General features: G+C 41.2%; 1 protein-coding gene across 1 annotated transcript in view; it reads right to left on the bottom strand.

Moving 5' to 3' along the window:
* Nucleotides 1-25,713, bottom strand: part of ANO2 (anoctamin 2) — a 308,666-nt gene that overhangs the window by 196,343 nt on the left and 86,610 nt on the right. Inside the window, exons 5-9 of the mRNA XM_024103099.3 lie at nt 20,811-20,962; nt 18,811-18,865; nt 16,991-17,042; nt 8,246-8,301; nt 7,946-7,987 (exon numbers count right to left, since the gene is read on the bottom strand). Of these exons, the coding sequence (XP_023958867.2) occupies nt 7,946-7,987; nt 8,246-8,301; nt 16,991-17,042; nt 18,811-18,865; nt 20,811-20,962 (357 nt within the window). The remainder of the gene's footprint in view (nt 1-7,945; nt 7,988-8,245; nt 8,302-16,990; nt 17,043-18,810; nt 18,866-20,810; nt 20,963-25,713) is intronic.

The raw sequence follows: 25,713 nt of genomic DNA, 5'->3' as shown, positions 1-25,713 counted from the left end.
AGGCTGCTGGAAGCCAAAATGTGGCCGGTGTTTGCTAACAGACTTCCGGGGTCCGAGTTGCTGGATATGGGCTGTGGGCATGCACAGACATACAGGGTGCGACCTGAATGCTGTTTGTGAGGAGCCCAGGTTGGGAGCCACAGCAGCAAAGCATTGTAAGGTACCCCAAGTTGCAGGGCAGGTGGTGACACAGCCCCATACTGGTCTGGACTGTCATAGTATGCAATGGATTCTAGACACCAAGTTGCTCTCATTGGCTCAAGAACAGGAGGTTAACTACTTCAGCAGTCACAGGAGCCTATTGTTTATTGAAGTAGGAGTAAGATGGAATGATAACAAGAGGCCTGGATTTTCAGAGTTCCCTGGCCATGAGATTCAGTGTTTTCAGTAAAGCATATATTTAAGAAAATAGACAGAAGCTGGATATTATGAAAAAAGATGGCCAGAAATGTCTTTTGCAGAGGATAGAACCATGAAGATGCAGCTGTAGATGATATATCTAACTGCACATTGTAATATTATTTCCACAAAAAGGAATTTAAAATATAGTTCCAGCTTTATGCTAAAAAGAGAGCATTCTGCATTTAAATTCCACTTGATGAGCATATTTGTAGGCCATTGGTGTCAGAGTTGAACCAGTCATGCAATGCCAGGCTATGACACATCCACACCCGCTCACACAAAATGGATGTACTCAACAATAATAATAAATGAAAGAGTTTAGAAAAAAATCTGAATCCTGCTGATGCCTCATGGAAAGCTGTGAAAGAGACTTTAGAGATAATGCTGCTTATGTATCATGGGGCAAATTCTTCCCTGATGTAATTCAACTGATGTCAGTGGGATTACACCAGAGATAAGTATGGCCCAACGTTTCTAGATCAGAGGTGAAGTGATTGCCAAAGCAAATTCTAAATGGGTAAAGTGGAGTGAATTATGTGCTGACGGGTGGACTGGTGAGACAGAAAAAGGAACTAGCAGGAAGGTGGAACATACAGCAGTGGGAGCAACTGCCTGCCCTTCTCCTCTACCTCTGAGGCTGCCACTCAAAAGATCACATGTAGCAACTTCTCTCTGTCAGAGAGAGAGGGAGAATTCAGGCTTCACCAGAGGCTACTAAGGGGTAAAAATCAGACCACAAGGGAACAGAAAGTCAGGGAGAGATGTATATGCTTTGTGGATAATATCCAGATGACACAACTTATTTGGCCTTACAAAATCCTTTGTCAAAGTTCCTCACAAGAGGCTATTAAGGACACTAAGGCCTGGTGTTCACCTCAAACTGAAGTTGGCCTACCTACAACACTCAGGGCTGTGAAAAATTTTGAGCCCTAAGCACTGTACTTAGGTCAACCTAAACCTGGGGCACATGCAGTAAGGTCAACAGAAGAATCTTCCATCAACCTAGCTATCATGTCTCAGAGAAGTGAATTACTTACATCAACAGATAACCCCTCTCCATCAATGTAGAAAGTATCTATGCTATGAAGATTCAGTGGCACAGCACCATAGATGTGCTGCTGTAGCAACCATAATGTAGACATACCCTAAGAAGTTATGGTGTGAAAGACAAAGGGCTGGTCTACACTGGGGGGGGGGGAATCGATGTAAGATACGCAACTTCAGCTATGAGAATAGCGTAGCTGAAGTCGACGTATCTTAGATCGATTTACCTCGCGTCCTCATGGCACGGGATCAATGGCCCATCAACTCCCCCATCAACTCCACTTCCACCTCTCACCCTGGTGGAGTTCCGGAGTCGACGGGGAGTGCGTTCAGGGATCGATTTATCGCGTCTAGATGAGACGCAATAAATCGATCCCCGATAGTTCGATTACTACCCGCCGATCCGGCGGGTAGTGAAGATGTTCCCAAAGTTCCGCCATAGACTAGAAACCAGCTGTAGGGCAGAAGACATGCGATGAGACTAAATGGTCAATGATCGACTTAGTCAAAAGTTAACAGTCTTTCAAGTGATATATTGGTAGCATAGTGTGTTCAGTATTATTTTTCTCCAATATATCACCTGAAAGACTGTGTTTAATTGTGGTCACTTTTTTTTTTAATAGCAGAAATAGAAGGGGTCCAGAAATATATGGCAACACAGTTATGCAAAATAATGTATTTTATGGAGAATATAAATCCTGTTTATCCTCTCTCATAATACGGAAACAAGAGGACAGTCCAGGAAGCTTAAAAGCAACAATTTAACAACTAATAAGAAAAAATATATTTTTTACACACTGCATAAAAAGTGGAAGTCGCTGCAACAAGAGATCATTGAGGCTAAGAGTTAAGTAGGATTCAAAAAATGATTAGACAATTATATGAGTAAAGGGAATATCCACGGTTGCATTACATAGGATTTCTTTTTAAAAATATTAACGATATGAGCACAGGCCAAACACTCCCTGATGGATTAAGTAAGAAATATTCCCCAAAAGTATTGTTCCATAACTGTCCACAAAAAGGGGTTCTTCCAACAGCGTCTAAAATATCTGGTCCTGGCCACCCTCAGGGAGCAGGATTATGGACTAGGTGGGCCAGTAGTATGGCAATTCCTATGTTCCCTTGAAATTAGGCTTTGCTACATACATGTGCATGACCCAGCTAGTCATGTAATGATAAATGTAGCGAATTCCCTCAATAAATGAGGCAGAGCTCTATATCTAACAATAAGCACAGCTCAGAATCTTTTGCTGTTATAATCCTAATTTTCCCAAAGCTCTCTAATATAGATCCTGATCCTACAGCTGCTTCCACTTAGGATTTGTTGAAAGTTTTCCATCAAAACTGTGTTTCTTGACAGAAAATTAGGTTTTCAACTAAAGGAAATATTTTGCAACACGTCTGCTTTCCATGAAAAATTTTTACCTTTTAAAAAAAAGTTTAGTTTTCAGCCAAAATCTGAACATTTTGATTTCTCAGAACTGCCGTGGTACCTTCTGAGAGGTGTAGTTCAGATGCCTCATGTTCCCTTTCTCTTTTATAGGCTGGCCTATCCAACAGGATATTTCCCAGGACGTACTGTGGCTATGGGATTTCCATGATGCACTGAAGTAGTTCACCAAAACGAGAAGAGGGTGGTGCAGCACCGGAGATGCAGTCCGACCAGAGGACCTGGCCCACAGATGAAAATGGGGGCATGAGGCAACTGAACTATAACTCCCACGAAGTACCAGAGAGGCATTTCCACTTAATATTTTCAGTTTTTGCTGGATAAGTTTCGGGGGGTTGATTTTTTTCAATCAAAAAAGTCAAAATTCCACATGGGAACAAAGCCTCATGTTCTGACCAGCTCTACTTCTACTAGCTTGGAAGCCTGCACCTCTGCAGTGACTTCCATGAGGCTTCTCATAGTTACAGGAATATACCTTTGATGCTCTAGTTCTAGGATGAGATTGTTTACTCCTTAGCGCTGAAAAATGTTGGTCCTGTCTGTAAAGCAGCATGCACATCTATAGCAAGTGTATTAATAATACATTTAATAATATAATGGTAAATTATTGAACAATGGAAATATGTCAATTTACAAGAGCTGGTACTCTATCTAGCCCAATAACTTTAAACCTTTATAATTTTGTAATTACTTACCAATAGTTTGATCTGTCAACTAGTCTCTTTGAGGACTAGCAACATGCCAGCTGTAAGTTTGTAACTTCCATCATTTTGTGCTGTTAGGAGCACAAACCAAGTACATTTTTTAAAATAAACCGAAAGTATGCAATTCTTTACACTTGCTGAATTAAAAGGGACACCATCAATTTGAAATCTGATCAGTTTCAAGAAATAAGTTAAAAGTAGGTTCGGATACTTTAACTGCCTGCTTTTTTTCTAATCATATTTTCCAGTTACTTTATGAAAGACTCAAACAAATAATAGGGGAACTGATTAATTAAGACCCTGATCCTGAAAATACTTGCACAGGTGAGTCCAGTCCATCAGCAGTTGTAATGGCATGCTCCCTTTGAAGTAAATGGAGTTACCCCAATGTACAGCAGCTGATGATCTGGCTCGATATGTTTCTGTTCTCAGATGTGTAGGACTTTAGGAATGGATTTCAACGTGTGGGATCTGGCACTAAGTGATTAAAGCACAATCCTGCATAGTGCTTAGCACTTCCAAAGGGTAAGGGGTAATCTCAATGAGAGATGGGTGAAATTCTTCAACTAAAACTTTATTTTTGGCACACAAAAAAAGCAGATTTGGTAACACCAATAGTTTTTGCAAATTTATGTCAGTTTTGCCAAATTGTTAGTAGAGAAAAAGCTCCAAAATAATCAAAACATTTTGTTTTTCTGTTCAAAACAACTTTTTGATATGAACTTCCATTTAATTTAAAAAGAATAAAAATATTTCAAAATGCTTAAAATGAAACCAAAATATTTTGTTCAACACAACATTTTTTACTTTCCAAATTTCCAAATATTTCAAAAAAATTCTGTTTTCCCTCCAACCCAAAAACGATTTTTCCCACTTTTCAACATTGCCAAAGAATTGGATAAACCAGTTATTTTCCCAGCTCTGCTATCAGCTTTCATTGGCTTCAGTGGCAGCTGAAGGTGATCAGCACCTTATACTACTGATCCCATATTCATGTTTTCAATTGGAAAACTCGCATTACCAATTCAAGATCCATTCCTGGTGAACATTCCACAATATTCATTTAAAGTTCGTTGATTTTGTAAACTATCCTGCCTTTAAGCACATTCACTGAAATAGTCAGAAGAACCCTAAATCAAACCCAAAATGGTATTTTAACACTGCCACAGAGAACTGATTTTAAAATGTAAACAAATAAGGGATGTCTTTCTAAAAAAAAAGTATGATCCAACTCAACCACAAGTTATGCCAAGAACTCAGATCAGATTACCATAAAGGTCTTAAAAGCTATGAAATTGCAGGACTTCCCCCACCAATGCAGGGAAAATTGTTAAGACTGAAATGTCACAAAACTCAGTTTAATCTGAAATATTTAGGTGACTGTACAAAAATGATGGGAGTCCCCATAGAGCTTTGTAACATCATGTTTTACCTGTATTTCCACAGTTCCATTTAACAATGGTATTTTCCACAGGTAAATCATAATACCTTTCAACCCATTTCTAATATCCTATGGATGTTATGTTGGATGAACTTGCAGTTTAATTCCCAGATAGACTTTGCAACACCTTGTAAATGAGAAAAGCAACAGAGGGTCCTGTGGCACCTTTAAGACTAACAGAAGTATTGGGAGCATAAGCTTTCGTGGGTAAGAACCTCAGTTCTTCTGTTAGTCTTAAAGGTGCCACAGGACCCTCTGTTGCTTTTTACAGATTCAGACTAACACGGCTACCCCTCTGATACTTGTAAATGAGAGGTGACATTTCTCAGCATAAAACAGAGCTGGCAATGAAGAGGCTACTTTACCAATGGGTAGGAGCTTTAAAAAATGATCAGACCGCTGATTCTTCTCCTTAAGGCAAGCTACTACAAAGCTGCTTTGCAGTAGTTTCTTTACACATATTTCCCCTTTAGCAAGCACCTCACTGAAACAGGGAAATTCCTTTGCTCTTACGAGTAGTCTTAGGCAGAGTGTGTGTTGCACCAAATGCAGTTTTCTGGTTCTCAACAGGCAGTCACAAAAGCATTGTTTCACAGGGTCTTTTCCCCATAGAGATCCCGAAGAGGGTTAATTAGGATTAACCTTTTACTTTATGAGCTGCTACATAAATCTTAATTACTATGACTTGCCGTATAAGGAAAAATACCTCAGACAGGCTCAGTTCACCATTATTTGGGGTTATTCTACAGGCAATCAAATGGAAGAAGTATATAACTTAAAGGGGACAAAATAAAAAGGGACAGAAAATAGCTCCAAAATGTCCCCCTTCCTTTTAAATCTGATCAGTGCTTTTCAGGAAATTAAACACTGAGACTATTAGATTCAGATAGAAAACAGATGATGTTATACATAGAAATACTACAGCAGATTATATGGCTACACAGCAGAGACATATGTGAATAATCAATGCAGTATTTCTGGAAAGAACCTTTTATGTTTTTAATACTTAACACTTCATAACAGGGCCTAATAGGCAGGATAAAAAGGAGGCAGCACAAAATGCAACTTAAAGGATGACGATTTTTCCAGACGTTTATACTTTTAGACCCTCTTTTCCCCTTCACCACATTATCCAATTTGTCCTCATAGCCTAACTGCTATTTTAGCATTCTTCTTGTAGCTGGAAGCTTTGTCTAGGTCTTAAGTGGGTAAACTCTGCAACTGCCTTTAGAGCTGATAGCAATGATACTCCATTCATTTAGCCAGAAGGGGCTACTGTAAGTGCAGTGTAAACAATGTCATGATATAGAGAATCACTGGTTCTTGAACAAGAAGTGGTTATAAAAGATAGCTGTAAATTATAGAGACAAACAAACAGGCTTCTACACTGGTTCGACTCCCAACTTTGTCTCCTTTGTTTACCAAGGACCATACCCTGAATGAAACTGTATACAGCACACAGAGACATCTAGTGGCTCACATTACAAACAGTTGCCCAGGAAAATCCAGTTTTTCAACTCTTCAGTGCTGCAGCCTTGACAGCCCAGGGATAACAGACTGAAAATTTGTACTCAAGCTTAGTTTCGAATGCATTCATAACCACAAGAAGTGGATTACTTGGTAAGTAAAATTCTTAAAACTATGGGAACATTGTTAAGGGTTTTGGAAAATGATTAGTATTTTTAATGCTTCCTTCATGCAATAGAAGTCATATGGCAGTATGAAAAACCACAGGGTGAAAAATATTTATGAAATTATGTATTAGTAACCAAGAATATGCATTCAGTGTATTAGGAATGAAATCACATTTTAGGCTTTCTATTATTAAAGGTACCTGGTCTGTCTCTCCCTGTCCCGCTCCCCATTTCCTATTACTTTTTCTTATTAGTAAAGATGCTTCAATACAAGCTTTCAAGAGGGGTGGGGGCAAATGAGCACACACTAAGTATAAAATGGAACTTAATTGATTCTAGTATTTAAATGTTTTAGCTCATTTCTAATAGCTAGCACAGGGGTCGGCAACCTTTCAGAAGTGGTGTTTCGAGTTTTCATTTATTCACTCTAATTTAAGGTTTCACGTGCCAGTAATACATTTTAACGTTTTAGAAGGTCTCTTTCTATAAGTCTATAATATATAACTAAACCAAAAGTAAATAAGGTTTTTAAAATGTTTAAGAAGCTTCATTTAAAATTAAATTAAAATGCAGAGCCCCCCGGACCGGTGGCCAGGACCTGGGTAGTGTGAGTGCCACTAAAAATCAGCTTGTGTGCCGCCTTCGGCACGAGTGCCATAGGTTGCTTACCCCTGAGCTAGCACCTACATTTAAAACAATAGTATGAGTAGGTTCATTTTTTTATAGTTATCAATTTATCATGTGTAGAGGGTAGACCTGGGTGAACTAATTGGAATAAGTAATTTGACAAATGGAGCCTTTTTTCTGTTCAAGTTATCTGCAAACCAATTTATTTTTTTACAAATGTACCTGTTCTAAATTTATACAAAAGTTAAATACTATAGGTTCGATTATTCATCTAATCATCATCTGTTTGTGGTGTGGGATTCATTATCTATGTCACATGGCAATGTTTTTGCTTCCTGATTGGCTGACTAGAACTTTTTTAAACAGGAAGAGGGAAAAGGAATTTCAAGATAGCCGTATGAAACTAAATTCACCCAAATATTGCCAAACTTTGTGTGAACATTCTTGCAAATAAACCATCAGTCACATGAAAGAAAGTAGGGAAAATGAATTAAAAGGCTCACAAATACCAATGAAACGAATTTTCAGAAGTTTTTATTCAAATGAACATTTGAAACTGCTCTTGGAGTATTCATCCAGCTCTAGTTCAAAGTTATGCAAATCCACCACAAAAATATATTTATGATGTAGAGTATTTTACCTCTCTTTCATTCATGTCATCATTTTGGCCTTCATATTCACCCTACAAAAACAAATCAAAATGGTAAGTGTAATAAAAGGAAAAGTATTTCAGTGTAATGCTATTGCTCAGCTGTTTTGCACTGACTTTTTTTAACTGTTCAATTACCACCTGAATATATTTATTTTAAGACTTTCTATTACTATGATGATACAACAAATATGCTGGTAGATATTTTGTATTCTCTCAGACAATTATTAGTGGCTATGAAACTTTTAACACTGATGTTAGAGAAGTAAATTTTAAATTGTGTATACATACATCATGAAGAGGATATGCTGCATCATAGACATTGTTTGCTATTAATGTAGTAATACCTAAAGAGAAACAAACAAAAAATGTCAATAGCTATTTATAATGAACAGAGATAGGAATAGATTATTACAAAGTATTCACTTTATTCAACTATGGCAGGGGCTGAGATATATTAATGAAAATCATCAAATGAATAATCGAAAGCTGAATACGAGCCCAATTCAGAAATTAGACTTGTGCCCTGGAAGTCATTCTTAATTTAGCAGGGAAAAGATTATCTTTCTGCTCAACCGGGGGATAACTTTAAAATGGCCTCATTCCCATGCTATGCTTTATCCCCAGTAAGCTGGTTTGTTACTATGTCCAAGGAGAGCTTTTTTCCCCCCTGCTTCCTTGCTTCCTTGCCAGTTACCTCTGTCTCTCTTAAAATAAGGAAGTAGAGGTCAATGGCAGACACTAAACAGACCTATAGCTGAAAAAAATAAAGGTGCCATGAAAGGACCAAACATTCAGCTCCATCCCAAAAATCAATTTGGAGATCTCATTCCCCTGCAAATGATCCAACAATCAACGGAGGGTAGCCCCATTAAAATACAGATGATTAACAAACTTCCTTCCATGGAATCCAGTGATGAAGGAGGCCAGTTAGGACACATAGGCGTTGTCTACACTACAGAGTTTTGTCGACAAAAGTTATGTCGACACTCAAAGCGCTATAATAAAAATCGGTATTGCATGTTCACACTTGCGCCCTCTGTCAGAAGAGCACGTCCACACTTGGGGCACTAGCATCGACAGTGTGAGCAGTGCAATGTAGGTACCTATCCCACAGTCCAGCTTCACACCTTCGGCCGCTAGTTGTTGTTGAAAGGCAGAGTGGATCGCGGACGCATCTTGGGACTGGGCTCAATGTCCCATGATGCATTGCTTTCTGTCACAGCATTCCATGGGCTTCTGGTTTTCTTTCACTGCATTTTTCAATGGCCTCTGTTTGCTGTGCACCCTGGCATCTTTGTGAGAAGGGATGGATCCCGCTCTGCTCTCCTATGCTCTGGTAACTGTCATGAAGACATCGCGGATGGCAGTGCAGTTAATCACAATGTTCCTAACTGAAGAAGACTCCCAGCTGCCTGACATGCTGTGTGATATGGATAGGAGCAACTTTAGATTGCTTTTGGCATTCGTGGAACAGCTGCAGATGGTGGACTATCGCTTTTGGGCTCGGGAAACAAGCACTGAATGGTGGGATCGTATCGTCATGCAGGTGTGGGATGACAAGCAGTGGCTACAGAACTTTTGAATGCAGAAAGCCACCTTCCTGGAAGAGTGTGGGGAGCTCGCCCCAGCACTACGGCGCAATGACCCCAGAATGAGAGCTGCCCTATCGGTAGAGAAGCGTGTGGCAATTGTTGTGTGGAAGCTGGCAACTCCAGACTGCTACTGGTCGGTTGGGAAGTTGACTGTTGGGGGCTGCATTAATGCAAGTGTGTGTGGGGAGAGAGTGTTCCTCAAAGCCATATCTGCCAAAGCACAAGGAACAATGCACAGAAGCATGATTCACGCACAACATTGAAACATTTCAGTAAAATACACCTCTGGTAACATAACAATCACTTTCTCACTGACCCTTGGTAAGCACACATCTTGACAAACGCCCAAAGCATGGTGAGTGTTGGCTGGGGAGGGGAGGGGTGCTACATGGGGAAAAGAGCACTCTGAAAGCGTTGTGATGCAGCTGACTAGGGAAAAAATTCAGGTGGGGGTCATTCTAGCAGACATCTCAATTCTGAGGCTAAGCAGGGAAACAAAGGCACATCTACTACATGCTTGTGGCTTCTGCCCTGCTCCCTATGCTGCTCACCTGTGTGACGCTTTGGTCCCCGCACTAATGATTGCCAAATGGCACAAGAAAGTTTCCTACAATGGGGAAGGAACAAAGCAGACGTGCCAAGGAACCTTCGGCAGAGGATTGCCGAGTACCTCCAGGAAACTTTCCTAGAGATCTCTCTGGAGGATTCCCATGAGATCTTGGCATGCATCAACACCCTGCCATATTGATTAGCTGCACAGGGAAATGTCCAGCATACAGAAACAACCAGCCTCCCACATTTCTATACCCTGAATCCACCTCCACACAACACAAACCACAGCCTCTTACCAGGCATCTCCTCTCCTGCTTCTTGCTCGCTGGAGAGCAACTGTGACTGGCTAGTCACCTCTGGAGTGGAGAACAGTTCCTGGCTGCCTGCCCCACCGGGAGACCCTGCTGGGAGCGCCACATCATTGTCTAACTCCACCTTTTCATCAATGACTTCATCCTCCGGGTTAGGTCTTCTTTCCACTGCCTCCAGGCCTGCCAAAGTATCCACGGGGCTCTAGTTGATGTCAAGCTCCTTATAGACCGGCAGGTCCTAGGTGCAGCACCAGAGCGTCAGTTTGCCTCCCTTGCCTTATGGTATGCCAGCCTCAGCTCCTTTCTCTTCACTCTCCACTGCAGCATGTACCGATCATAGCGCTTTTCGCATAAGCCTCAAGAAATCTGCCCGTAGGTATCAAAATTCCTATGGCTCAAGCGCAGCTGGGACTGCACAGCCGCCTCTCCCCATATACTGAGCAAATCCAGCAGCTCTGCAGTGATCCAAGCAGGAGAGCATTTGCTGCAATAACCTACCATGGTCACCTACGAAGATGTGATGAGACCTCTCCAGGCTGAGCAAACAGGAAATGGAATTTCAAAAATTCCCAGGGCTTTTAAGAGGGAGGGACAGACGGTTGTTTACCTGGCTGCACAGCAGTAGAGTTCAAACTGCTGACCAGAGCGGTCAAGATGGACATAGTGGGACACCTCCTGGAGGCCAATTAAAGCGATTAAAATCAAGCATGGTGTCTACACTGGCACTTTGTCGATATCAATTTTGCACAAAATGCCTTATGTCTCTCATCAGGGTGGTTTTATGTTATCGTGAAAATGGCATTTTTGGTGCCAAAAGTCACTTTGCAGTGTGTATGCATCCACTGTTTTGTCGACAAAAGGCAGCTTTTGACGACATAACTCTGTATTGTTAACAAGGCCCTAGTTTGTCTCCATGTTGTAGTAAATGTACACTAGGGAACAATCTTACTAACCTTTGGTCAAATCTAGTTTTAAATGTACCAAATGCTGGAGCTTCCACAAGTTCCTTCCCTTTGGAAGTGCTAAGCACTATGCAGGATTGTGCTTTAATCACTGTGCACAAGAGTTGCACCAGTAGAGAATCTGTTTACTCCCACTGAGCACACAGATGTCAGGTGGGAAATTAGATGGGAAAAAATGACAAGAAGCTCTAAAGAGGCACTTGAGAACTCAACTGTAACCCATGCTAACATGGTTCTTTGCCCCATTTAGTGACTAGACCACGCATAGAAGTATGAGTCCACCACTGTCTTTGAGCTAATGGACCTCATCCTTTAATTTGAGCAAAGGTCCTCGTATTCAGTCCCTGTGGACAACCCAACCAGAGACATCATTATATGATACAACTGTTAAGGTTAAGACTGCTAGTCTATTTCAGATCCTTATTTTTCCACTATACTGAAAAATTACCTACCAAAGTTATTCTTTGGGGCTGTCAAATCTCTCATGGCCAAATTAGAATTATTCTGGAAAGTTTCAGCAAAATCCTGGTATCCATTTTTGGAATTAATCAAACATTACTAATCATTTCCCCCCCTTGTACAAAGAAAACAAAATCTGATCATTATTTCAATTGATATTACTGAGAAATGGGATGATTTTTAAATCTCCAAACTTGGAATATACCAAGTCCACTATGGGGAATAGTTGATGCTTTGCATGGCTTATAGCATGTTTAAAATTAAGTTAGAAGAAAACATTTCCTTAAACTTTTTATTGCACAACAGCATGCACCAGTCTAAATAGCAGCAGACGTGATCTTGTACAACTGTAGAATTGAACAGTCAAACTGGGCCAGTTGTAAGTGTTAAGTGTGTTATTATGAATATGTATAATACACATATAATCGTGGAAAACAACTGCAGCTATTAGGGTCGCTGTTTCTATTGCCATATCTGTAAGGCAGGGAAGTGACAGAATCCTAAAAGATGAACAAAATTAGGATGCTTAAGGAACTCAGTGAGCCACTAATCTATGGTGCTCTTGAGACCATCATTAAATCCAGGAATCATTTAATTAATGTAGAAATGGGAACTACTGAATTAGGGAACTTCCTAATTTCCATACAACAACCAGGGGAGATAGCCCCTTAGGAGAATGTTCAAATGAGTGGAAGCTGAAGTCTAATAAACTAATATTATCAGTAATTATTGCTATGGAACACAAAAGCAAAGGTCAAAGCTGTCCACGAGGACCACGTACCATTCAAATACAACATGAAATAAGGAGCAGTGACTGAGCACTCCATGCAGTCTTCATCTGTCTTAAACCACCACAAAAAGCCCATGGGACAGAATGTACCCGTGTCCACACCCTACATACTACTGCAATAATCTTTGTACAAAGTATGCCTTGTGAGGTATCATCTGAAAACTCATAATTTGCTGGTCAATACCATCCTGATAAAATATATGTAGCAACCTCATATGTGAAGTTATAAGATTCCACTCTATGAAGTTATTAACACATGTTCCAGACTGAGTTTGGTAAACAGGTCTGTCATTTCAACATTAAACAGTCATCAAACGGGTGAAGGAACATCCTTCCACATAGACTTTTTTGTCTCTTGGTACCCAGCTGGAAATGTTTTTCAAAAGGGGAACTGAAACTGTAAAAAGGAGGGGCAAACACTCCAAGACTCTCTCTCCCTATCCATCGCATTCACAACACCTGAAGTGACAAAGGAAGCCTTCACTGAATTTTGGGAGAAGGGGCCCTGACATAGAGGGTTTGGTCCATAATACTGCTGAAAACATATGGTGAGAAACTTTGCTTGAATGTGATATAGTTTGTTAAGTTAGGTACCAGTAGCAGTTTAGCTTTATTTTCTTGTAATCATTTCTGACTTTTATACCTCATTATTTGCACTCACTTAAAATCTCTATTTGCAGTTAATAAACATGTTTAATTGTTTTGTCTAATTCAGTGCATTTAAACTGAAGTGTCTGGGAAACTCCATTTGAGGTGGCAAGTTGTGTGTATATTATTTCTATTAAAGAAAAAGCAGACTTTATTAAACTTGAATTGTCGAGGAAAGCGATAGGCAGTAAAGGACATACATTTCTGTGGTAAAATCTAAGACTGGGAGTGTGTTGGGGGTCACCTTACAGTACAACCAACACTGGCTGGCTGTAGCACACCCACAGACATACCTGGGAGTGACTTGCATGCTGGAGACTGTCTGTGAGCAGTACTGTAGCAGCAAAACATTGTAAAGGGCACCCCAGGTTAGAGGGCAAGGGTGACACAGCTACTTATTAGCTTGAGTTGTATGCAGGTATTGCACAGCCCTGACAAAAACTAGTTGCTAGTGGAGTTAGCTCTTCAACCAAAGGTTAAATAAAATTGTACTGGAAACATATGGGATCTTCCTATGGAGGTTCTTTAAGACAAATGCATACTTATTGGAGATGGTCTTTGGGGCAAGTTGCAGTGATTCCAGTGTTCAATGGTTTGATGTATTCCTTACAGTATATACTGTAGTGCTTCTTAGCTTTGCAACCTCTTCAATGCATGCTGCTCATGAAACTATCACATGAGGCTAACTACCTGCAATTATTGCCCAGAATCTCATCATCTTCCAGTCTTAGTTAAGATTATTGAAAAAGCCGTGATGACAATTTTCACAATATGTAGTTGCTTCTTGACCCTTGTCAATCTGGGTGCCAGCCTTTCTATAAAACAAAGACTGTGCTGACTGCACTGGTAGATGGTCTTCTTCTAGCAATGGATAAGGATCAGGTATGCATTATGATTTTGCTACATCTATCAGCTGCCTGAGATACCATTGAGGGTGAGGTATTATTAACTTGCATGTGGACCAAAATGGGGATGGACAGAGCTAGTCTTGCATGGTTTTGTTCCTTTCTTGCTGAGTGTTTTCAGTCAGTGGTACTGGGCAACTGCTTCTCCTCGCTGCGAGCACACTCATATAGGGTACTGCAAGGTCCATCTTTCTCTCCTCTTGTTAAACATGAGCATGGCGACCTTTCGGATATGTGGGCTGAAAGGTCCTCAGCATGCTGTTGACATCCAGCTTTATGTCTTCATCTCATTCAACCCAGGCAAAGTGGTCAATTCCTAATGATTTGGTTGAGATTGAGGGTTTACTGGATGAGAGTCAGTCTGGATAAAACTTTGATGGCAGGAAAACAACCAGAATCCTCAATCCTAATTAGAGCTACGTGAACATTTTTGGACAAAATAGTTTACTAACTGAAAAATGCAGTTTTGTGTCAACCAAAGCTATTTGAAATTTCAGGTCAAATTTGGTGAACAGTTTCAGCTCGAAAAATAAAATTTAAATAATTTTTTTAAAAGTCAAAATATTTCATTTTCACATTTTCTAAATGAAATGTTTTTGACTTAATTTCAAACATTTTGTTTTGAAATTTAGCTAATTTTTTAAAGTAAAAAAACACACAAACAAAACAAAAAACACAGAAAAACATTATTTATGACTAAACAAAATGTTTTGTTCAACTCAGAACAAACTGTTCCATTTAACCTGAACTTTTCTGGGGGGACAGAGGGTGCTTCGTTTTGGCAAGAAATAACAAACAAACAAACAAAATCCATTTAGGGTCAACCCAATTTTTTTTAATTCAGTAGCAAATTTGAAAAATCAATCATTCATTCAGCTCTAATCCCAACTGCCATCCCTCCTGCCATTGTAGTCTGTGATCTCTCTTGAGCATAAACTATGAATTCTGATGAACTGTGTAACGTATTTTGTAAGGTGGGCTAAATAAGCCAGAGTCATTATCACTTGTGACCCAAGGTAAAATATGGACCTAGGACTCCAGAGATAAATGACATTTTTAACCAAATGTGCTACGCAGTCCATAAAATAAATAGACATTTCAGGGCTTGTCTAAGCTAGGGTGTGAATTCAAAGCGCAATAGCTATTCCATGCTAACTTTACATCTGGATACTCTTGTCCTGCACCGGTGCCTTTTGGTGGTTTAGATTAATCCACTTCCACAGTGGATTATATAAATAAGGAGTAACTTCACTAAAGTTGGGGTAGCCATTAAACTTAATAGAGTCACTTTGGTGTAAAACCAGTATGAGAGGAAAGTCAGACCCTATTATCTTTATTGTATGAAATATTTCTTTTAGTAACTAACCTCAGCTTAAAGTAACCCACTCCATGGACAAAGCTTTGTGCTGCCCACACACCGTGCAACTCCATGGAGGTCAAAGAAGTTGCATGAGGTATAATTTGGCCACATTTATGATGCACTACACTCATTTCACCTATAGACAGATGTGACAATTCTCAGGGTACCCAGGACAGAGTCACCTGCCTCCAGCGAGAGGGAGACTTGCTGGTGCTTAACTGGATATCAGCTCCCTGACACCATCAGCCTGTGAGCCACCCAAACAAATTCCTCTGGGCTATGCCAGCCCTTACTTTGCCTTGCAAGTTAACAATAGGTATATCCCTTTCCCCTTTGAACTATTCCCTGTAGTTCCAGCCTCTTATCTACAGAACACTCACAGAAATACCAGGTCTACTGTCCCCAAAGGAACAGTGTACACACCAGCTTGAATGATTCAACTTAGGATCAGCTCCTTGTATAATACCACAGCACTGAGTTATATTTATAGTGAAAACAATGATAAGTTTATTATCGAGCATTCAAGATGCAAGAGAAAGTGAGAGAAGGTAATGGAAACAAAAGGGTTACATATAAAACAAAATTATAACATGATTTCTGGAGACTAAACTTAACAGGCTAACCTTCTGTCTAAAGAAATTTATCTCATCCCAAATGTCCTTTGCAGCATTTCAACCAAGCCTGGTTGAGATCCTATTTTCATGAATGTAAACCTGCTGTCCATTTACTTCCTAAGTGCAGGATAAAGGTGTGTCTCCTTGCCTTCTGCTTATATCTCCCAAGTTCATTGTCTGTTCTCAAGGACAATAACACTCACCTTCCCTCCCCATGACCCCACCCTCCAATGCTTGTTTTTCCTAAATCCTGCTTCTTCCCTGTACATTTTGCATCCTCCTTCGCAACTTCCTATGTAAATGGGTTTCCATTGTGTTGGATTACAATGCTTAATTTACATGTGATAGCTGAATAACCATCTTTTATCTGGCAGAAAAGCTGTTTGTCAACTTTGCCTTGATACAGACTTTAGGAACATATTTTCAGCATACTCCTTACATAGTATCTATACATTAATTTCACAATGCTACCAATGACAAACATGAGCCTGGTTTTCATTTAGATTTATGTTCACAACACAAATGAACATAGTTGATTTAAAGGCTTGTATCTTTCTAATCTGCTAGAGAGTCTTTAAAAGTAATTGTTCAAAAGATGACAATTTACTTTCTAACACTATGTGGTTCCTCAGAAAAAGGGACAGTACTGTATCCTCAGGGCTGATTTTATTGTTAACAATATGTATTTTGTTTCAATCTCTAGTTCATGTGAAAATGCATTAGTTCATTTTTATATACTGTTAGACAAATATTTTGATTATTTTAAATTGTATTAAAATAAAAGTATTGAAAACAATCACCTTCAAAACAACATAGATATAACATTGTTAATTCTCTTACCCATACTGTTTTCGGCCTTTGTACAAGATGTACGCTTTAAAATTTCACGTACCTACAGAAAGAAAAAACAGTGATGCAACAAACATTTTATCTCTTAGGATTAAGTTAATTACAGTGCTGGCACAAGCCACAGAACTACACATAAAAATAAGGTATTCTTCTGTAGTTAATTTGTAGCAATATTTAAACCAATCCTGTGTTTGACTCATGTATAAATATATTGTTTAGACCAGTGTTTCCCAAACTTGGGATGCCGCTTGTGTCGGGAAAGCCCCTGGTGGGCCGGGCCGGTTTGTTTACCAGCCACATCCGCAGGTCCAGCCGATCGCGGCTCCCACTGGCCGCGGTTCGCTGCTCCAGGCCAATGGGAGCTGCTGGAAGTGATGCAGGCTGAGGAACGTACTGGCCGCCGCTTCCAGCAGTTCCCATTGGCCTGGAGCAGCGAACCGCGACCAGTGGGAGCAGCAAACCTCGGCCAGTGGGAGCCGCGATCGGCCGGACCTGCGGACGTGCCAGGTAAACAAACTGGCCCGGCCCACCAGGGGCTTTCCCTACACAAGCGGCGTCCCAAGTTTGGGAAACACTGGTTTAGACCATTGCATTTAAATTTTGAAGTAAATAGAACATTTTACTAAAGTGCTATAGAAAAACCTAAGAAAGTTACATCTATGAATAATATTTGAATCCACTCATTTAGTAATATATTTACTAACAATAACCTCTCCAGAAGGCACAACTCATAGATTATATATCTTCTCTTGAAGAAAAGGTTGAAAATATCAGTCCAAATTCTCACATGGTATAATGTTGAGTAGCTCCATTGACTTCAACAGACCTGTGCTAATTTACATCTGTTAAGTTCCACTGCCTTCATTGAATCTATGCCATTTACATCAGCTGAGATTCTGGCCTCAGTCTTTCCTATGCTTTTAAATGTTGTCCTGAAAGAAGAACTGATATTTGGCTAAATTCTACTTGCCTTTACTCACAAAAGCAACCACATTACTTTCATCAAGACTCTCAAATAAATAATAAAATAAAATAAAATAAAATAAATAATACCTAGCTCTCACATAGTACTTTTCATTAGTAGGTCTTAAAATGCTATACAAAGGAGTTCAGTATCATTATCCCCATTTTTACAGAGCATGAAACTGAGTCACATAGAGGGGAAGTGACTTGCCACAGGTCACCCACCAGGGGAGTGGCAGAACTAGGAACAGAAATAAGATAAGCAGGAGTTGTATCTATTTTTGTTCACTTTTCCATTACTTTTATCTTGGTATAGAATATGAATGATTGGCTGTATATTGTAATAATTTTGCTTATGTTATGAATCTAGAGAGCCTAGAAATACTATAGATAGGTCAGATCCTCAGCTGCTGTAAACCAGTGTAATGCCATTGAAGTTAATGGCACTAGGGTGATTTATACCTTCTTAGGCTCTGGCCCTAAAACCTGTAGCCAAATCCTGCAAGGAATTAATTGGAATTATTCCAGATTTACACCAGTTTAAGAGAGAGCAGAATCTGGCTCTTCTTTTCAGTAATTGACATATTTACCAATATCTAAATAAATGCATTAGGAAGCATGACAACATGAAAACATTATACATATGAAGACTGCACTCTTTTCCAAGCAATGAGACAGATGATTTGTTTACCAACTGTCTGGATCTGTCGCACCTGATTGCACTTTTCTGTTGCTATGAAACAATAAGCAAATACTGATGAAGGGGAACCAGGTGCATTCATTGTTGAAGCAGATACCATTGAGCACAGAAGATTCTATCAATACTGAGGCCACTTGTGTTTACTTACTATTCGACTGCGGGTAGCATTGTCGAAAAATGTGTCTTTGTCTTTAATGTTGTACCTTAAAATGTTGAGAGACAAGATTAGTTACGTTTTCATGAATGCTACTAATGAATAGGATTATACAACAATTTGGTTAAGAATCCATCTGAAACAATTACAACAAAACCTGTATTAAGTGACCATTCAAGCAAAGGCTTGAGAAAAACCAGCTGCTTAAAGGAGAGGGAGGTGAAGCAGAACTGTAGTATTTCTGGATACTCTAAGGTGGTCTCTTAAGATAGAAGGTTGCCTGATCCTATTGAACTCTACAAATATTTCAGTGTATTAAGAAGACTGTGGGTTACACAGGTTGAAAGGAGGAGGAGGAGGAGTTAATGCAGAAACATTATCCAAATGTAAAATACCTTTTGGTAAAGAAAGTTTTTATTGTTTACATAGACTGACATTCTACGTTTTTTCCTTATAAAATAACCACAGTATTCTAACATTCCTTGACTTAATTAATGCTATCAGATTTCAACTAGCCTTAATGCAGATGTTCATTACTCTTTTTCAGGATGACTAAGAAGTCAATACTATATTTGCTTCCATACAATCAATCCGTAACAGTTATGTAATTATTATATTATTAGATAAATAACTGCTAAACAAACCCAGGAATCCTCATCAATGAAATTAACTTTGCCAGTTTACTCCCTCTAGCTGACTTAACATGTATTCAGTTTTAATGCAAATTGTCAGAAAGGGCAACAAATGATGTGGTAGGTCATTCTATTTATATGACTTTATTTGTCAGACATAAATGCAGGGAACCAGTTCTTAATGAGGTAATAAGAACTGCTAAACATCATATTAGGCCCAAACGTATTATTGTGGGTGGAAGGGCAGGTGGCAAGAATTCCTTATTTGCATAGTATTGGCCAAATTTTAATTACTTTCATAAATCTAATCTAACCAGAAAGAAAAAAAAATGCTTCTTTATAAGTTATATATTTTTTACAAGCTAGACTGCATGGTTACTTTCCCTACTCATAATTTATTTGATACTTTCAATTCAAGTTAAAAACACACCTATTTCATTGAATACAATCCCTTCTGTTACCCGCACAGTCATAAGTATCTTATCCAATGGAAGCAGTTACATCCAGTGAGTGAAATTCTGCATTGACTTATATCCTGTGCAAACCCACTAAAACCAACAAGCAGTATAAGTTAGATTCACATTCACTGAGACTACCTTACATCTTACTAATGTGCATGTGTAACGTAGTCTACATTAGTGTAACTTACACACGAAGGACCTGAAAGAAAATGCAAGTTAAAGAGGGAGTTGGCCCATCTTGCATCCTCTTGTTAGTTGCTTTTCTTGCTATGCCTCTCTTCTCATCTCTCAGCATGTAACTTACATCAACTCACCTTCCATTAAACTGACTCATAAGGCCAAATTCAGAGGTGAGGTGACAAGGTGTGTAAGTTACACAATGATAAGTAAGAGTGAGTGAGAATTCCAGGGGCTCTGCTTCTCCATTCATTTACACCAGTGTAACTCCATTAACTTTACTGGACTTATTCCTGATTTGCATTAATTTAAGAGGAAAATCAGGCTCCATGTATGTCAGTTGAAGGAAGTAAATAGTGAGACGAAAGGTACTGTAATGTGAGGGGTGGCAGATGGCATAGGTTACCAAACTTAGACTCCTACTAGACTTATTTGGACTCACTTTTGAATTTGACCCATAGGGATAAATTCCGCTTAAAAGCAGTCAGCTTTCATTTACCTCAATAGTAGCTGCACGTGCATATCTGAGAGCAAAGTTCAACTCAGATGTGGAGATGGACCTAAGCCACAAAGTTCATATCAGGAACCAAAATATCTGATGTGTCAAGAGGTGCTTGGATTTTGATTCAAATACTTACTTAAGTACTAGGTTTTACAATGGAAGAAGGATACCAACAGAATTTTACAGTCTGCTTAAATGGCTTTTACATTTTAAAATACTCACAAATATATTTTCTCTCTGGAAAAGGGGTAAGACAAACTTTTCATCTTTGTGTTGTTTTGTTGTGGCACCTTGGGCTGCAGAGGCTTTGTAGCTTTGTGCCATATTTCATAGAGCTTCTTGAGAATTCCTCCTTCTTCTTTTATTTCATACATCTAAAGGAGTGGAAACCATGTACATTATCAAATTACTTTCAAAATGTGCATTTAAAAAAATACATAAGTGAGATGGACTGTGGTCCCATTTAAAAAGTTTAAAAATTGAAGTCTGTGGAGTCTCTGAAGATATACGCCTATGTAAGAGAGATCAGATGCTGTCCCTTGTGCTTTAGGTTACATCAGCCATAGTTCTGGTCCAGTTCCTAAGCTTCAAATAATGTCATTATGCGAAGTAGTTCTCAAGCACCTCAAGAGGTGAGACAGTGGTCAGACAATAACCTTCTATTCAGCCGCTTACCGGAAGAATAGCATAAACGTACAAGGCCAAGTTCAGCAGTGACAATCAGTAGAATATATCACAAAACAATAGAGCCCTAAACGGACACAAATTTACAGCGCGGATGTGGATATCCGTGGACATAAATCGGTATAAGCGGAACCCGCAGGGCTCTCCCAGGAACCGCAGTGGAGAAAGAAGCAGAATGTGAGGCCACCGCTCCCAGGAGCCAGCACCCCGATCCTCCGGCATGGTTGTACTACCCCCAGCCCCACTCAGGCAAGCACCAGGCTCACCAGCAGCTGTCTCTGGTCGCGCTAGTGTGTGCAAGCAGCGCACATGTTCCCTGACAGGAGACGCAGGCAGCTGCATGGAAGGGATGGGGGCAGGGGTGGGGGCAGTACAGCCGCGCCGGCGGAGCTGCCGGCACGGGGTGCTGGCTCCTGGAAGCGGCGGCCCTGCATTCTGCTCCTTTCACCACTGTGGTTCGTGGGAGAGCCCTGCGGTTCCGCGGATACCAATTTATATCTGTGGATATCTGCATACGCGGATATAAATTTGTACCCATGCAGGGCTCTACACATCAAGTGTAAACCAGTCAGAAAAGGGGGCTAAATGAGTGTAACCATAGAAAAAATGTGCAACTTGCATCAATTTGGCATTAACGTGTGCAAAATAAGTCCAAGTTATATGACTAGTGGACAGAAAGATAAAAGGGGCAGCAGGAAAAGCAACTAACAGGAGAGTGTAAGGCCATGTCTACAGTGCCAAATTAAGTTGACCAAACATATGTTGGCAAACAGCCGCTGCAGCAATTGCACTGCTTGTGCATGTCTATACTTTCCTCTTTGTGTCGGCGGGGCACATCCTCACCAGGAGCGCTTGTATCAATTGTACTGTCAGCGTTGTGGGATGGCTCCTAAAAGCCACTAACCGTCGACATAAGCAATGTAGTGTCTACACTGAAACTGTGCGGCCTAACTACATCGATCTTGACTCTGTGCTGCTCACAGTGATGGGAGTTATTCAGTTGGTATAGCAGGGCAGTTAATTAGGTTGACGTAAGCTGTCTCGTGTCGTCGACCTAACTCCCTAGACCAGACCTAAGATAAAGCAGGCAGTGTAAGTTATGCTACTTTACCATTTACACTCACATAGACCTCCTTTCTGACCAATTTACCCATCATTTACATAAATACTAGACATGTTCCAGATTCTTCCAATGGTACATCCTTTTACTCCAAGCGGAATACAGTGGGTCATCATCTCTGTCTTACAGATTCCATTTCATTCAACTAGTGACTGTGATTGATTACACACCTGATTCACTCCCTACACACACCACTGTAGTAATCTTTGTGCAAAACATGCCTTGTGAGATATCATTTGAAAACTAACTCCTCACTGGTCAGTAATATCGTTGTGAAATGTATGTCACAACATTATATGTAAAATTATGAACATAAGCTGAAATCAGGAATGAAGTGTGTTTACCAGGCAAGTCTGGGGAGTGGGTAAACCTGTTTCTCAATGACAAAGGACAAGCTGACGCCTCTAATCAGGTGTCATCAAAGTTGATGGGCAATCACCTAGCAAGTGGCCATTCTTTGGCAAGGGAGCAGAGCAAGAACAAACAGATCTGCATCTTAGCAAACAACAGCATGGAACCGCTTTCACCACCAGACTTCTTGTCTCCAGCCACACAGTGGGAGTGAACTGTAGGTAGGGGTAACCCTCAGGAAAATGCATTTCAAAAAGTCACTGTACTGTCAAAGGGAAGGACAAAAACATCCCAAGGTACCTCTGTATATCCACCTCTTTGGGTACGGCTACACTATAGAGCAGGGGTGGCCAACCTGAGCCTGAGAAGGTACCAGAATTTACCAATGTACATTGCCGCCTCTCACCCACCGACAGCCCCACCAATCAGTGCCTCCTCTCCCTCCCCACACCTCCTGATCAGCTGTTTCCTGGCGTCCAGGAAGCTCTGGAGGGAGGGGGCATGGCAGTGCTCAGGGGAGGGGGGAGGAAGGGATGGAGTGGGGGCAGGGCCTGTGGCAGAGCCAGGGGTTGAGCACTGAGCACCCCCCGGCACACTGGAAAGTTGGCGCCTGTCGTTCCAGCCCCAGAGTTGGTGCCTATACAAGGAGCCGCATATTAACTTCTGAGGAGCTGCATGTGGCTTCAGAACCACAGGTTGGCCACCCTTGCTATAGAGTTTACAGCAGTGCAGCTGTGCCACTGAAAGCTCCCTAATGTTGTCACTCTAAACCAGGGGGCTCAAACATGTGGCCCACCAAGCTCCCCGCGTGTCGTCCCCCCCAGTTACTTCCTGTCGCCGCCAAACTCCCCTCAACCCCACCCCCCCAGAGTTATTTTATGTGGCAGCTAAGCTCCCCGCGCACTGCTCCCTAATGTTTGGGGCTGGGTCTCTCTCCAGGCCCTGCCTCCCGGAGCCTGCAGCTCATGCTGACTCCGCTCTGCCGGCTTCCAGCATCACCTGCTGCCGCAGGGTCCTAGTGCCCCCCTCCACTAGGGCCAGGGCAGGCTGCCCTTCCCCTGCCCTTCTGCCCTAGTCCTGAGCCTCTCCAATGCCCCGAGCCTCTCCAATGCCCCGAGCCTCTCCAATGCCCCAAACCCCTCATCCCACAGCCCTCACCCCTGCACCCCCTCCTATCCCCAAACTCCATCCCAGAGCCTGCACCCCCACCCCCTACCCCAGCCCAGAGACTGCACCCAGCACCCAAACTCCCTCCCAGAGTCTGCATCCCAGACCCCCTCCCCCATCCAAAATCCCTCCCAGAGCCTTAGGCAGGTGAAGGTGGAGTTGGGGGGGGGGCAGGTTCTGGGCACCACCAAAATTTCTACAAACCTACCACCCCTGGAAGAGACAGAGCAGGGGTGGAGTGGTGGTGCAACCCAGTGCAGTGGGGGGGGCTTTACTGTGTGTATACATTTTATTAAAACCACTTGGAGAAGGAGGAGAAGAAGAGACGGGGCAGGGGAGGGGCCTCATGGAAGGGGTGGAGCAGGGGCGGGGCCAGGAGCAGCGAGGGGGGTGTCAGTGATGTGGCCCTCGGGCCAATGCACTAGTCCTCATGTGGCCCTCATGGTCATTTGAGTTTGAGACCCCTGCTCTAAACCAACAGGAGAGAGAGAGCTCTCCCTTCGGCTTAACTACTCCAGCCCCTGCGAGCGAGCGGCAGTAGCTATGAAGGGAGAGCTTCCCCCACCAACAACATAGCACTGTCTGCACTGGTGCTTATGTCAGTGTAACTTATGTTGCTCAGGGTGGTGGTTTATTCACACCCCTGAGCGACAGAAGTTATGCCAACATAAGCTGTAGTGTAGACATAGCCTCTGTCTTTCACCCAAGAAGACAAAAGAAACAGCCTTTGGATTTTGGGAGCCGATTCTGGCCTGAGAATTTGGTGAGCAATGTTACTGGAAACATATGGTAAGAGTTTCAACTTGAACCAAGTCTACTTGGTTAAATTTTAGTATTAGGAAGCATTTAATCTGCATTGCTCTTGTAATGCCTTATACTTATGCTCATTTAAAAACTCTCTCTTTGTAAGTTATTAAACTTATTTTATTCTTTAAGTAAAACTAATCCAGTGATGTGAATTGTTTGGGTAACTCTATTCAATGTAGCAGACTATTGTATATTGGTCCCCTTAGATGGGTAACAGACCGAATATATTTGGACTGGACAGTGCAGAACATACATTTTGGGGGGAAATCTGGGACTGGGAGTGTGTTGGGCTCCCCTGCAAGTGGTAACCAAAGTTTGTGGAAGCCAGAGTGTCACTGATGTGTGGCTGGCAGGCTGCAGCTACACACAGACGCTCAGGGTGTGACCTGCACACTCTTTGTGAGCGACCTCGGTGGGAGCTACAGCAGCAAAGCATTGTGAGGCTGATGTAGACCCTCACTGGTCTGCTTTGCACCCCAGCATGTCATACTAACTGAATATTTGTTTCCTCTATTTTTAGGCATTGATCTTCACTGTCCCCTTTCACAACCAAGCCACTGGTGTTTGGGACTGCACTATATAAAGAATGGGCATATTTAGATATGGATTGACTGTGATATATGTGTATTCGTGGAGGGGGAAACTGCTTGTGTGTCTATCTGTAATAGAGAGGAGGGCAATAACTGTGCATGGTGTGTGCATGTAGGCATGGGCCACAGGAGGGTAGTTTATAGTACTTGGTCCTCAAAGACTGATATTTGAACATGATATTGACAGTTTTATGCTTGGCAAGCCTGTCAATTCACCAGTCTAATAATGTTAATTGACTGTTCAATTGACCACCTATTATTTGAGCACAGTCAAATCCTGTCGAATATTCCAGCAAAAATGACCTGGGGGAGATGGCAGCCTACCTTCTTGATTGCATCATGGTACCATTTTTTTGAGGTTTTGAACTTCATTTCATTGCATTACTTTAACTAAAAAAAAAATGTG

Source organism: Chrysemys picta, chromosome 1 (assembly GCF_011386835.1).
Source record: "Chrysemys picta bellii isolate R12L10 chromosome 1, ASM1138683v2, whole genome shotgun sequence".
NCBI lineage: Eukaryota > Metazoa > Chordata > Testudines > Emydidae > Chrysemys > Chrysemys picta.
Note: the sequence above shows the minus strand (reverse complement) of the source record. Positions and strands in the feature narration are given on the sequence as shown.